This window comes from Chamaea fasciata, unplaced genomic scaffold (genome assembly GCF_029207755.1).
Source record: "Chamaea fasciata isolate MVZ Bird 193981 ecotype frontalis unplaced genomic scaffold, bChaFas1.0.hap1 SCAF_5, whole genome shotgun sequence".
NCBI lineage: Eukaryota > Metazoa > Chordata > Aves > Passeriformes > Sylviidae > Chamaea > Chamaea fasciata.
Window position 1 is genome coordinate 53,114,395 of NW_027094090.1, and position 15,787 is coordinate 53,130,181.

The 15,787-nt window shown below is 40.5% G+C and overlaps 1 protein-coding gene across 1 annotated transcript; it reads left to right on the forward strand.

Moving 5' to 3' along the window:
* Positions 1–4,756: 4,756 nt before the first annotated feature.
* On the forward strand, positions 4,757–13,203 carry LOC136290261 (sulfotransferase 6B1-like). Its single transcript, XM_066184634.1, has 6 exons — positions 4,757–4,982; positions 5,789–5,973; positions 7,038–7,164; positions 9,374–9,468; positions 10,483–10,669; positions 12,430–13,203. The coding sequence occupies exons 1-6, from the start codon at positions 4,838–4,840 to the stop codon at positions 12,546–12,548; spliced, it is 858 nt and encodes a 285-aa protein (XP_066040731.1). The 5' UTR covers positions 4,757–4,837; the 3' UTR covers positions 12,549–13,203.
* The last annotated feature ends 2,584 nt before the right edge of the window (positions 13,204–15,787 follow it).

The window sequence follows — 15,787 nt, forward strand, 5'->3', positions numbered from 1 at the left end:
CAGGGATAATCTTAAGATGTAGCTGTGTCCAGTTGGGTGCTGGATTTAAAGGCAGTGTGTGGACAAACAGGATAGCATTTGCCATCAGACTTTTTTCTGTGTTCAGTGATGCTCCACATGTTGTAGATCTCTGAAAAACACACATATCAAAAGGCTTTTCTTTCTGGAATTTTTCTGGTTCCCCATAGGATAGTTTAGCCTAATATTGCGTATGTACTTCAAAATATTTCTGTCCAGTTACGCTGACAAATCAAAACAAGATGAAAGCATTTCAAGCCACCAATGAAGCTCCTAGTGCCACTTGAAGTGCTTGTGCACCAGCAATAGCAGGGTGACTCATTAGTTTTTATAATTAATTCCTGTGTCAATAGGCCAAAAAAGATAAGCAGAAAATAAATCAGGCCTCCATGGCCTGTCCTCTCTCCCTGGATGCCCAGAAATGCCCCTAGGCAACCCCATCCCGGCAGACAAGGGAGAAGGCTTACCTGGCTGAGCCCACCTTCATGCACACATCACATTTTTAGACCAATAAAGGTTAAAATCATCGTTTGATTTTCTTTTCTGCCCACTTGTCCCCCTGCCTCCCCTTGACGTCCTTATTCGGTGTGTGTTCATGCCCCAGAGTCGTCACGTGTAGCTGCAGGGCAGGAGCTGGAGTGATAGCTGTGACCTGAGTGGTGGCACTGGCCTGCCACCCTCTGCTGGCAGCAGTGGCACTGTTGTGATTAGCTCTGATTAGCTGTATCAGCTGTGGATGTGGCACAAAACATCCTCAGGCATTGACTTGTGCTAAGAGGGATGGAGGGAGGCCAGGGAACTTTATTATCTGCCTTGCCATAAAACGCAACATGACTCAGCACACAGGGCTGACTTCCTCTAGAGCATCAGCTAAGCACAGGCACAGCTGCCTCAGATAGCAGAGCCTGTGAAGTCATAAACTTCTGAAATCAGAGCTGTCAACTCATAGCTCTTGATTAGTGCTGAGCTATAGGTTAATGAGGGGAGGCTTCCCTGGGAACGCTCAGATGCTGCAGGGAGGTGCTACCAGGAACAGAGTTGCTGTTGGAAGTGTACAGGGATCCAATGCAGCCCATTCCAGTAAAACAGCCTTGGCTGTCACACTTCCTGATAGCTGGGACCAGCTCAGAGTACACTAAGGCAGAGTCTTGATGTGTTGTGGGCAGCCCTACACCCATCTTGCAACTGATTTTCTTTAGAACTACACAGAAGCCCCCAGGGTGAGGTTCCTAAATTCTCAGCATCCAGACACTGAGGTGCCCTAATTTCCCAAACGCCCAAATGGTCTGAGCACTCGTGCTGCATCCAGCATTTTGCAGGCTGTCTCTATTAAATAGCCACTGGCCATAAACTTAGACAAGACACGTCATGTGTAACATTAAAATAAATAGGGATTTCACTGAGACCCTTCAAGGGGATTATACTACTCCCAGGTGCATCAGGTGAAGTTAAATCCTTTGTCATTTAGGGACATGTGGGTTTATCAGACCTGGAACAATGATGAACTGGAGGCATTTCAGATCTTGGCCGCGTCAGTTTTACCACTCCATTCATTGCCACAACACTGAAATATTTCACAGCTTTAGGACATTCCAAAAAAAGAAGGAACCTGATGCTTGAGAGTGCTAGCTAAAACCATTCAGAACCCTGTGGATGAATACCCAAATTTTAACCTGTGCAAACAACGTGTGGCTTTGCCTGCACATTTCCACAATATCACAGTATCTTTTTAGAACGTGCTGCCTGAGAGGGGTTTGGAGGGGAACAGATTAGCCTCAGCTGAGAAATCTTCAGCTGAAGGATAGGTACGTGGTACTTCCTTTTATCAAGCAGAGAAGAGGATGGTGAGTCTGAATTGGAGCTTGCAGGGCAGAGGCAGGAACAGAACAGGTGAAATTTTAAAGTCATTAAAAAAGAAATTTCTCACCTCACAAGGATATAGATGGGAGAAGATAAGTCAGACATGGAGACAGGAGGAGCTGAACTGAAGCAGTGTCCAGCTGCCCAACTACATTTGGCTTGAATAATAAAGGATCCCCAAAATCCAAGTTTGGCACTGCTCCCCAGCAAGCAAATACCTGTGAAACCTGCTGGTAACTTGTGCACTCCATCAGAATGGATAGCAGACACCAGGACAAGGAGAACTTGGCACTGGGAAAAGCTCCTCCGAGCCAGGTGCAGAGATCAGGCAGTAGGTACTGCAGTCCTGGTGTGTCCATATACACATGTTTACATATATATAAACACATTGATAAAGAAGAAAATCAAACTTGGATGGAGGGTTTGGCATAGACTTCTTTAAACCTGTGCACTCCTTGTATAGTGTAGCTATAATAATGTATTTTATGGCAATGTAGCAAGCATGGTTTTAATAATAGCTTTTTCCTGCAAGGTGCCGATTATTCTCTTGTTCCTTAAATTGTTGCAATTCAGGATACTTTTCCCTTGCAGGGATAAGCCTTATTTTCCAAGTATAGGCAGCATTTGGGGAGGACAAATTTCAGTTCCATTTTCCCTGGATTGCCATTACACACACTTAAAAGATAACCTACTTCAAAAAGCAACTGAAATCAGCTAAAAGAACTGGATTTTTTTCTGGCTACTGTATTGTTTCTGTTTTACACCTTAGCAATTTTTGTTGTGAATGATTAATTCAGGTCCAAGTCGTCAGGTGAGGCAAATGCACTGATTAAAAATGTAGAAGGAATGCAGGAGGAAATGAAAGAGAATAAGCATGGTAAATATGTAAAACATTTTACAATGAGATTACCTCTGCCAGGTCAGGGCAGTAAAGTTTTACTAGCTTGTGCTACATGCCTATAATTGGAATGATGACTTGCAAAATCAGCCTTGGAAATCTCTGTATTCAGATTAATATGCACCTTCAGAAAAACACAGAAACAGGTTTTTTTAATGTCTTTGGACATAGTTTGTATACCTGAAGTGACTAAAGTGAAATCTGCTGACAGGGATAGATTTTTAAGTATTCACACATTAAGGCATGAAGCAGTAGCTTAGGTGTTCAGCCTGGGGGCAGGAGGAATATGTTGAGCTCCTCTGAGAGATTCCCTAATTCCTACCTTAGCGCCAGTATTTAAGTGTTTCTTGTACCCCCACTGACTCCCTGGAAAGATTCCCCATCACCTCTCATTCTTTAGCAATAGGGAATATCTTACCAGAGCATATTTTCCGTGATTTTCAACCCCACCTGGCCCTGCATGAGTGGAATTCAGAGTTTACTAACGGCACGGGGCATGTTTTGCAGGTGATAACTGCAAAACTGTTGTTTAAGGACAACTTAGCCGGTGAGGAGATCACTTCTCTTTGAGGCTGAGAAAGGAAAGGGGGGGGGGGAACAAATTTTACATTGGTGGCTTTTCTGGAGTTTTGATTAGAAATAAGCAAGCACAGAAGCTGGTAAGTGTCCTTACTCCTTGTGAGCAACCCGGGCTGCTCAGGTGTTTATTGGAAGGATATGTCTATTTATTAACTTCTCTCCAGGGTTTGTGGGAGTACATCTGGGAATCAGCTCCTCTGACCAAACCCAAGTTGTTATTTATGATAAAAAAAGAACATTGGTAAAGATGGAAAATTCCCAAAGCATTGCTTCATTTTAAACCAAGATTTCCAAGGAGGTTTTTTGAGTTGAAGATATTTAAGGGCCTCAGCTGAATATGTTGGAGGAGTCTTTCAATAGGAATAGTGAAGCCACTGGATTTTTGAAGAAAAGAATGTAAAAAAAAAAATCAATTAATTTGTGGCCATTGAAAGGAAAATTGAAAATCCTAAACATTCTAAAATATTTCAATTCATAACTGAGCTATTTATTTTACTGTGATACATTCACATTGCTTAAGGTCACATTAAACAAAAGTGAAGCTTGTTGTTTGAAAAATATTAATGATAATTTCCAGATATCCAAATTTAAAGAAAAAAACAACCCAAACTTTTGCAAACAGATAATTAATGGAAAACCGTCTCTTTCCTAAAAGTGACTTTTCTATCGATAAATCTGCATATTCTGTGGAAAGATTTAAGAATCTTCAACCACTTCTAATCACGAAACACACAGGATTAAAAGCAATGTTAAATGTCTACATAATATATCTATTTAAATATCTATTTTCATTTGGGGATTTTTGTTGCTTATACTCTTCTTTTGGAGACATATAACATCTTAAAAAATGATTGCACCTCTAACTGTCTTTGTTTTTAGGATTCCTCAGGCTGAAATCAGGAAATCTTCAAAACACTGATTCCTTAACATCACAAGATTCAAGCACTTTGAATCAATTTGCACTTTTGAAATTTTAAGCTATTGTATAGTTGATAAAATGAAACAACAAAAAAAATTTACTTACAAAGACATTGTTTCTCTAATAATCAAAATTATTTTAAGATGCAGCTTTTTTCTTGGAAGGTAAGAATAGTTTCCAACAAAGTGTAACTTACAGAATAATCATATTAAGCATATTTTAAGGCACCATGTAGTGTTCATTCTTGTTATTTTCCACAATTACATTTTGACCATTACCTCATTTCTTTATCTGGAGAGCCAATAAATGATAACTGGGATGCATTTTTCATGACTCAGAATTTTGGTTATTTATTAAGTTAGCTCTAATATTTCAGTTGCCTTTATCAACTACCAGAAAAAACCCCCAATATCTGATAGGACATCGTGGCAAAGTATATAAGCATGAGGTTTGTACTGCTCAGTCTCAATTTGTCACTTCAAAGCACCTGACTAAGAAGTGACTTTTAAATCTTCCTCCTAGCCCTGTTATCTGATTTGCAGGAATCCAAAGCTTAAGGAACCATGTCCAACTCCGGTGAGGCAGAGCTCTTACACACATTTAAGGGGATTCCCTTTACCACCAGGTCTTCTCCAGAACTTTTAAAATCCTTGGATACTTTTAAAGCTAGAGAAGATGATGTCCTTTTGGTTTCCTATCCCAAATCTGGTAAGTTCTAGTTTTCAGTGTTAATTGCAAGAAGTCTGATTTTGTGTTTCATGTTCTCTGCTTAAACTACTTGGGAAATGTCTGTGTGAAAGAAACAGGAAAGGATATTTAATGATGTGACTATATTATTCTGTCAGTAAATGTTCATATTACAAGAAGTATGGGTCATTTCTCTACATTTTGATTCTATAATTGAAAACAGTCTCAGGTGTTTTCATGTTGGAAAGCAAACAAATATTCCTTACCTGTAAGCAAAAGCTGTACTTGAAAGCTTTTCTGAGGACTTTCTACATTCAGTTATAAGCAAGTAAAGAACTGTATGAGGTTATTTGTGCGGCTCTTGGCCATAGATTTATTAATTTCTTATCCTCTCTTCACTCACCTCTCTTGCACAGAGGAGCACACACCTAGGGGGAGCTCAATCAGTACTTTCAGAAATATACAGACCTAAGTTATTGTAAGGAAACAAAAACCGAAACAAACAGGTTATTCTAAAATAAACTATAAAACGATATAGTCACCTCTCAGCTGACAGCAGTTTGCCTAATGGGATGGTTTTGGTACCAATGTTAACATTTCTCTCAGAATTACATTGTAATTCAGATACAGCCCTAATTCTTTTCAGTGTTTATATATTTAGAGCCAATGGGATAATTTAGTCATGTAAAGTTTCTTGAATCTGGAGGATTAGAAATATAACCTATTCTCTAGCAAGGTGTTTCCATATGAAAAATGCACATTTCACAGTAATAAATATTAATCTTTTTTGTTGTTTATTTTGTTTTCTTAAATTTACTCTTCTGTAGGCACTCACTGGCTTGCAGGAGTTATAACAAAGCTTTACATGACTCAAGTCACAGTAACACCTCCCATTGAATTTGGAGACATTTCCCGACTGGAGGAGCTGAATAAACTTCCATCAAAGAGAATCATCCCAACACATCTAGACTACAACATGTTGCCTCCAAATTTTAAGAATAAGAAATGCAAGGTAAGGCAAAAATTACATCAAAGCGGTAAAGTATGTAGAAAGTCTACTAGGAATCTATTTTGTCCTGTTGATCCTTAGTAATTTTTGAATGACTCACAGTTTCTAGAGGTGTTTTGCTGTGAATTGTGGAGACACAGCTGACCAGCAGTGGAAGGCACATGAGCAGAGCCTTGGACTAGGGACTGGGCTCTGCTCCTGCCCCAAACCTCCCATGGGGTGATTTCTACACCAGGCACCACACAAAATAGGACATCAACATCTTTCAATCAGAAATCTGTCATTAGTAATGGGGGTGTTCTCATGACCCCATTTCCTACTGTCCTAGAAAATCTTGGCTACTTACAGGCTGCTCTGGGATTAAAGGTACTCTGACCCTCCTGCTGGAGCTTTCTGAAGAGCCCATAAATGTATTGGGCAAACAGAGGAGAAACGAAACGTGGGAGGCAGGTTCAGAGCAGTTTTGAGTTCATAGAATCACAGAATCACCTGGATTGGAAGAGACCTTAAAGATCATCTTTTTCCAACCCCCATGCCATGGGCAGGGACACCTACTGAACCAGTTCCTCCCGTGCTAATTGCTCTCGTGGAAGATCTTTAAAAAATAAGCTCTGGGTCTTAGATTTTATATTCAAAATCAAAAATTTCAGGATCACTCAGATCCAGATTTTTGGGACAAAGCTGATTTGAATGAAAGGCCAAAGTTTATGTTTTGGAGCTATCCTTTGAATGTTAATTAGTAAATGTTTTCTTACGTGAGACATATGAGATAACGTACTGACTCAAGGTTAAACTTAACACAGGCTCTTTCATGTAACATAAACATTACCTAGCTGGAGCAAACACACCTCTGTCCACATGGAATTTTTTACTAATCACTATGTACTACTTATTAAGAAGAGACAAACATATCTCTAATTTAATGGCATGGTCACCGAAGGAGGAATGCAAAAGGAAAGGGGTTTGACGCTGCAAACTGCCCATGACAATGCTCTATTTTCACACAGAGCTCCTCTAAAATGAAGGGAGGATATTATCACTAACAACTACATTTTCTTCATTTACAGATGATCTACATCAGCAGAAATCCAAAAGACACTGCAGTTTCCATGTTTCATTACTACAGAGATAACCCAAACCTTCCTACTGTAGACACCTGGACTTCTTTCTTTGACATGTTCTTAAAAGGCAATGGTAAGGATAAATGTTTTCTCTTTGCAGTTCATGTTAGTTTATTATGCACAGAAAGACTTAAGAAATTTGAACTGTGTGCAAACTCCTTATTGAACTCCTTATTCATATGGAGTTGGTGGGGATAAATCCTAATGCCAAACAAAACACGAGCATATGGTAAGATGCTCTCTTCAGCCATGCAAGGAGTGCTTCTGAGAAGCAGCAGCATCATTCCATCACGGCTCTTCGCAGGCTTTTGCTGCTCTTTGCTGCCCTGGGCAAGCAGGGCCATGGCTGGTGACAGAGCACGTGAGGGGACTGTCACCAGGCTGCAGGGACAGCTGTGACTGCAGGTCTGGTGTCTTCTCCAGGCTAGCAGACAGCCCTGGGCAGCTCAACAAAGGAGCCTGGACATGTTTCTGAAGCCCCTCTGCACACACTCTCCCCGATGTGCTGTGTGAGAAATGGGGTCCAAAGACCAAGGACAAGAGGAAGACTTTTAGGAGTGGTGGGACAGCAGCCGGCAGCAGGACCTTGTTCACATTGCCCGCTCCCATTTTTAGTGTTTTATTACTCCTTTGAGGACATGTGTCACCACAGTGATGATAACAGCAATAATGATTGATCACCTTGAAAATTCCAAAAGAAAAGTGCCACTGCTGTCATCACAGGCTCATATCAGAGCTCCAGGAGTCAATTTGTTTATTGCCTCCTCCAGGCTTTGGCTCAGATCTGGTATTCCAGAGCAACCCTAAGGCACATGATTCAGTGATTCGCAGAATCTTGGCTTGTTTAGTATCAACTGTGAATGTACAATAGTGAAAAATAGGAAAGAGGATTCTATTCAAGGCCAGGCTGGATGGGGCCCTGAGCAACCTGCTCTGGTGGAAGGTGTCCCTGCCCATGGCAGGGAGCTGGAACTAAATGATCTTTAAGGTCCCTTCCAATCTGAAGCATTCTGTGATACAGTGATTAAATTTTAAAAGCATCTCATATTTCCCCATAAATTATTAGCCACCTTCAATTTTCTGAGTGCTTATGTGTGACATAAATGGATAACTATGTTTGTTTACAAGAGAAATTTAGGTAAGAGGTGATGTGGAGGGAAAGGTAGTAATTTTTTCTCCTAGTAAAAATATTTCAAGGTTGTGCTCCTTGATCCAAATCCTGCAGTACTCTTGCACAATTAATATCAGGTCAAAACAAGTGTTAGGACACACAGGGACAACTGTAATGAATTCGCTGGCGTGTCCAAGGCTCTCCTGAAGCCACCAGGGCTGTGCTATTACTGTCCACATCCCCAGAGTAGCTGGCCAGGGGAGCAGGATTTAATTGCACACTGTGGAACACATATACCCTGCACTTGGAAACTGCTTTATGTGCTGGAGAGGGCTACAGACTGGAGCATTAAGCTTAATTATAGCTATTAATTATAATTTATACTTAATTACAACTCACAATTTGTGACCAAAATGATGCCCATTACAAGATTAGAATTTTCTGGTGGTGGTGGTTATAAAGCAGAGTCACAGTTCTGGAGAATGCTGGCTGAGCTTTCTGTGTTCAGGCCTCTGCTCATTGCCCTGCAAGAGGTTTTCGTCTCGTCTTTGAAAGGGAGAGGTCAGAATTTTGGTTTTTAAAAGAAAACTGAAATTTAGCTGTGTTCCCATGGTTCAGCAAATGGGGTATTCAGACAAAACAAATCAGCTACAAACCCTTATCTGTGTCACTGGCTGAATGAGGCATTTGCACGAGTTCTTTAGGAATTCTTCTTCAGCATTTAAAAATGATGCAAATTCCCTTCTTCTGGGATGAAAGAGAGGCAACAACAGAGTGCTCCATTTACCAGACTGCTCATTTCATGTGCTGCTCAGGTGATCATATCTTTGTGACCACAGACATGCAGTTAGTCATCTGTGAGACGTTCAGATCTTGTTAGGCTGGTACATTTTACTTCATTATTGGCCTTTCCTTAGATCTGGAGCCTGCTTCCACTACAAAATATCTCAGAATATTATCTGGTATGAAAACAAATTCCAACAAGAATGGAAACCTCTTTGCAAGTTACTTGTATAAATTTGCGTCACTTGACACAGAGAACTGCCTCTGTTTTAGAGGAATACAGGATGCATATTATGAAGGGATCATTCCCCTGAATGCATGAGGTAGCTTTACAGTTATTTCTGAATAAAGTTTATCTGAATCTCTTTTACATGGGTTTTCCTTTCAGTTGTCTGTGGATCCTGGTTTGATCATTTCCTAAGCTGGGCAGAACATGAAGATGAAAAGAATATCCTCTTTTTGTTCTATGAAGACATGAAGAAGGTAAATATGCTCTCTGCTCTTGGTGCAGAAGGCATTACTTGTAAATTAGCAACATTAAAACATCAAAGAGGAAGTTATAATGAAAAAGGAGAAAGAAGGGAAATGTGAACACATATATTCGGGCATATTTTTCACTTGCATGGAATCTTGAATTAATTAAATGATTCTGACTACACAAGTTATATAAATATCAAATCTTGTGAGAGTTGCATTTCTTAGACACAGGAATGGGACTCAGACAATTTTCCTCAGGCTCAGACAGAATTTTAAGTTCCTCTTTTTTTTTATTCTATGGAAAAACCAACCAAGGACATCTATTGAGGGCCACACATTAATTTTCTATGTCTGACATTTCAGGTGAAATTTTCAAAAAGTGATGTAAGACAACAGAACTACTCATATTTGAGACTTGTGTTCCCAATAAAAAAGAAAATTAGAGGTTGGAGGGGTAGGAGAAAAATTGCTATTCTTGAAAAAGTAAATTATCAACATACCCTACCTTTCAGAGAATGACTTTTTAGATGAATAGAAAATACTTTCTAGTGTCTCCATGAAAATAGCTTTGTTCATTTTTGGGGGAGAAAAAAAATCAAACTACTAGGAATATAAACAAACCATTTTGGATTCTGAGTTACTTGTTAGATCTCTAGATATAGCATGTCCAATGAAATAAGCTACTTGGAGCTGGGCTTTGAGTATTCCTCTGTTTCCAGGGAAATCATTCTGAGAGACAGGAGAACATTTTATCTGAGCTGGGAGGTAAAATTGACAATGTGACTGTGTGTGATATGACACACTCTGTATTTATTAATTTCTGTGAGTATGGCTAAGAGTGGAATCAGGTTTACTGTACCTGTTATTTGCACAATCCAATGACATATTTAACTTTGCTTGAAAGCAAATAAATGTGTGACAAATTCATTATGGGATAAATAAAAGGGATAATTTTCAAATCAGCTAAAAGTCTGATAATCAGCCCAGAAACATAAAAGCTGTATTTTTCTTATACCTCAGGATCTCCCTAAGGCTGTAAAGGAAATTGCTTTGTTCTTGAGTTTAAATGTCAGTGACAACGATATCCAAGACATCTGCAAGAAGTCCTCGTTCTCAGAGATGAAGAATGACACAGAAAAGGAGAACAGTGATCCCAATCACACCGTGTGTGCTCTGACATCCAACAGGAAGCTGATTTTCCGAAAAGGTAAATTCCTTTGCGCCTAACACAGCAGAAGGAGTGGAAATCCAGACAAAGACCGCAGTGAAGGTCTTTCCTGGAGTCTTTGGGTCAGCCCTGGGAAGTGATGACAGGTTTCTTCGATCTGAAGCCTTCTTAAAAATCACTTCCGAACTTCTCTGGCTGCAAATTCAGACTTGTACTAGAGAAGCACAGAGAAGCCTGAACAACAGCCTGATTAATATTGCTCCATGATAGCTGTTGAGCCAAAAGGAAAGGTTCACCCAGCATTCCTCTTTATCTGTCTTTTTTTTTATCTAAAAGTTGACCACCTCTGTGTTTTACAACACGTCTCTGATATCCACCTGCCAAGGTCACTCAGTTGACTAGAATAAGAAAGAGCCAGACACAATCCTTCTGAATGAGACTGCTCTTATCACCCCTTATCTTACTGAAATATTCCTGAGCAAGGAATATGCTGGCAACAACAACAACAACAACAACAACAGGATGGTCATAGGTAACTTCCAGACCCTGGAAAAATTTTCACAGTTCTTAGCTCAGATGTGATTTTAAAATACCCTCAGGAGTGTTTTCTTGCTTCTGGTGTTTCAGAAGATTCCGCAGGTTTGGCTTACAGGTAAATCAAACCCACCGTTTTTACAGGGATTTTGATAATTTTGATTTAGTTAATTTTTGAACAGCAATTGACAATTTAAGAGTTGTTTCAGTTAATAAACAGAGAAATGTTACCTTCCGTTAATTCACGATGGTTTTACCAGTCGGCAGAAACAAATGACAACATACAATCTGTCAATAAAAAAGAAACATAAAAATGAAATACATTTGTCAAACTCAGTGAACTTTGATAAAGATATGATGAAAATTTTGAAAAATCCCAACATTTTCACATCAAAGTAGTTCCTATGCAAATCCCAGACATTTAGCTAGTTTAGCCAGTTTACAGAAGATGTATATGTGTATATTAGGCTTTGGGCTCTCTTTTCCTGTCCTTTGTGACTTAATGCTATTTTAATCAGAAAATGGGATGAATACTTTAGTCAGGTTTGGGATGTGGGGTCTTTAGAGCGTGCTCATGCGTGGAAACTGTAAACATTGGCTCATAAAAATGTACCAGTTTAAAGGACGATTTCCTTTTTGCCTGAATGGGGTAACAGTTGAAACACTTTTCTGATTACAGTGTCCATGACCACCCAGAAGTATTTAACTGCCCACTTACATAGCTGGACATCTCATCCATAAAAATTCCTAGAGCTTCGGAGCAGGTGTGAGGATGGGATTCATTTGTCAGGCCATTCTAGGGTCCCTTTCTAGGAATCTTCTTTTGTCAGTGGCTTTTGGGCTACCACTCATTTAATAATTTTAGACGGTGACTACAATTAACTGTAAAGATCCCTTCCCACCCAACCTGTTTTATGAATCTATGATTTTTTTAGAGTGTTTACAAGACCATGTAGTAGAGAGACTCTTTACAGGGACCTGGGGTGACAGGACAAGGGGCAATGGCTTCCCACTGACAGAGAGGAGGTGTCTCGATTGGATATTAGGAAGAAATTGTTCCCTGTGAGGGTGGGGAGGCCCTGGCATAGGGTGCCCAGAGTCACACCAGAACAATTCAATTAATATATTCTTAACCACAATGACTGTGGTTAAGAGTATATTAATACCTGTGCCATCTGCAACATTAACAAAACCAGGCTTGTTTTCAAATCATAATACTCCACATATTGCTCACTTCACCATTCTTTCTGTTCCTGCTTTCCTAGGTGCTGTTGGTGATTGGAAGAACTACTTCACTCCAAAGCAGAATATTAGGTTTCAGGAGATATTTAATGAGAAAATGAAACTCAGCAAGATGGCAGACAATTTCATCTATGAATTCTGAGTGAAGAGCAATATCCACTTATCAACAAACATGCACAGACCAATTGGTGGAAAGTTCTGAATGGGTGCTCCCATCAGTTTAGAGCGCTTCCAGCTGGAAGGATTGTAAACATGGGGTTTTTGAGAACAGGAAAGTTCTGACACAGTGCCAGAGCTGAACTCAGTTCTCAGAGGGCAGGTGTACACAGTTTCGCAGAGCCAGGTGTCAGACCCACTGACAACCAAATCTACTTCATTATTTATTTTCTTTGCTCCAAGGGGGTATGAATAGACTTCATAAACATGAATTAGGAATTTTACTCAAGAAGAGAAAAACAAAAAACAAACTTTCAAGAAACTAAATAGATAAGAAATCTAAAAACACATCAAAAGAAAACGACCAGAAATTTCACCCCAGACTTGCTCGTTCTGTGATACAGCATGAATTGGAAGTGCCTATTTTACTGGACATTGTTATTGATAATTAAGTTGAAAACTGCAGCATTTGAAGGTGTGAAGCCTGTTTACAAAAATATTTCCTTTTTTTATTTTTAAAACAGTATATAGTTCTTTGACAAGACTTATTTGTGGATTAGGTACCAGACAGTCTTTGTGTTTTAAATGCAACTGATACAAATCCAAATAAATTTCAGCACCACGTGTTGGGCAACTGTAAATGTGTCTATTTTCCATTTGATTTTCTTCCTGCGAAATTCCTGTTTCCAGTGTTTTGATAGGAACTATTTTACTTCCCACTCCTTGAGCAACAGAACCAAACCACAACTCAGAGACAGCTTAATCCAAACAGCACATATTTATTTACTCTGCCCTGATAAAACAGATTTTCCAAGAATCAGCCATCTGTGTCCACACCCCAGGGACTGTTCTACCCAACCACACAGTTCCAAGGCAGAGCACAGTTCCTGTGTGTGAGGGAAGCTCCTCCTCTGAGTGCATTGTTTCTGAGGTACAGCCTTGTTTCATCAACACTGATTTCCCTCCAGCCACACACCTCACACTGGCCAGGCAGCCCTTTCATTTCATACCTGCTTTGTGCAAGCTGGCATCAACACCTGCTGATTTTGCACCTGCACAATGACACAGAAGTTATGGTGCTGAGGAGAGCAGAAGAAAACGCTGTGTGCAGTCCTTTACCATTTACCAATTCAACACAACCTGAGGGAGATGATGCCCTGCTCTATGCAAATAACCATTTGATGTGTTACTTTGCACTTCTGACATTAAAATCAATCACTCTTCCCCCAAAATGCCACTGTTGCCCTCCTTTCAGGTGTCATTCTTCTACAATTAATAAGTGGCAAGAGATCAGCTAATGAAAATAATTGAACATTTTACTTAGAGACTTCTTTTTTCTGGCCCTTTGAGTATGGGAAAAAAGCCAGAGGATCCTTGGGGAAATGAGGATTGCAAACGAGTTTAGCTGTACTAAGACTGCTGTAAGAAGCATTTGCACCCCACATTGTATGCACACACAAAAAGGATTGTTTGCATCAACATCATACTCACAGTGTGGAACTGTGTGTGAAGGGACAGGATGAGGACTTGCCGTGTGGATCAACGTAAGCTTGGTAAACTACTTAAACTTACTCATCAGCCAGGGAGGTAACAATGCTGCTCGAAGTACAGTTAGTTTCCTAGTTGCTTCAGGGGGATGAGGAATTAATCAGTTTACAGCATGGCCTACTGGTTAAATTAAAAAAAAAAAAACAAAAAAAAAACAACAAAAAAAACAACCCCATCTGGACTTAATCAGTAGGTGAATGAAACAGGGCTAGGCCAGGTGTCTCTGTGCCGTCCAACCTCTAACACCAATGACAGCAGCCTAATTGGAACAGCCCAGGCTTGAATTCCCGTGGTCCTCAGCACAGACAGCAGTACAGAGGCACTGTAAGGCACAGGTCCAGTTTGCTCTCCACATTGCCATGCACAGCCTCAAATTTTACCCCAAAATCCCCTGAAACCTCTCGACTTCCCTAATGAATCAAATGTGTGCTTCCTTGGAACAAAGTGCTCTAAGTGTTGATATACTGATGTGGCGAGTCAGGAGCAGGGCCTGTTTGCGAGTTATCAGAACTACTACCCACAAAATCTGTTCAGACTCCAGCTGGGGACAAGTGTAGCTCCAGGTCCTTGAAGAGGCAGCATTCAGAGAATGGAATTAATCCAAAAGTAGACCACAAGAAATACATTCAGGAAAACGTAAAGTTCATTAAGTGAAATGAATGGGAGTGTTTTACTTTTGTCCAAATCAGGTAAAGGCTGTGAGGGAAATGAGGAGCGGCCACTTGGGTGTGTTCAGATGGAGGAGACTGAGGGGATACCTCACAGCAGTTCTGCAGCTTCCTCATGAGGGGAAGAGGAGGGGCAGGCCCTGAGCTCTGCTGTGTGACCAGGGACAGGACCTGAGGGAACGGCTGGAGCTGTGTCAGGGGAGGTTTAGGGTGGATATCAGAAAAGGTTCTTCCCCCAGAGGGTGCTGGGACACTGAACAGGCTCCCCAGGGAATGGCCACAGCCCCAAGGCCGCCAGAGCTCCAGAAGTGTTTCGACAACACTCCCAGGTCAGGGTGGGATTGTTGGGGTGTCTGTGCAATGCCAGGAACTGGACTGATCCTGATGGGTCCCTTCTAACTCGGCTTATTCTGTGATTCGGAGGTACTTCATCCCATTTTCAAGCTTTTTAGACCATTATTCTATTAGCTTTAGCTAATGCATAGAAACACTTCTGCTGGGCCTCACTGCTTAGAAGGATCAGTGAGTGGTGACCCACCTCCTCCCAACTTGAGACTGAACTGCTGTGGACAAAGTATAACCAGGAGAGAAAAAGGTGGGACAGTAAAAACAAAATCCTACATGGACTGTACTAGCCATGAACAGGTGTGCAATTATAGCCTCAGTTAAAAGTTACATCCCTGGAGAGACTATCACCATGTTTAATGTAAGAGTAGTCGTAACTAGTCCAGATGTATTTCAATTTAGGCCAGAAACTTGTCTGCAAAGCATGTGAACAATCAGAAAAAACGTGGTACTTTCCAGAATGTTCTCCAGAGTCTGAGTATGTTTTGGCCAAGAACTTTCACAGCAATTTACTCTGAGTATCTCTAACAACAGGTAATAATGACCACTGATTCATCCAATTTACCTGTACTCTTACACAATTGCATGTGTACTTTTGCCCTATTTCCCTTAATTTTTTAAGATTAGATTACTTCTATTGATAACAGTAATGTCATGTCCCGCT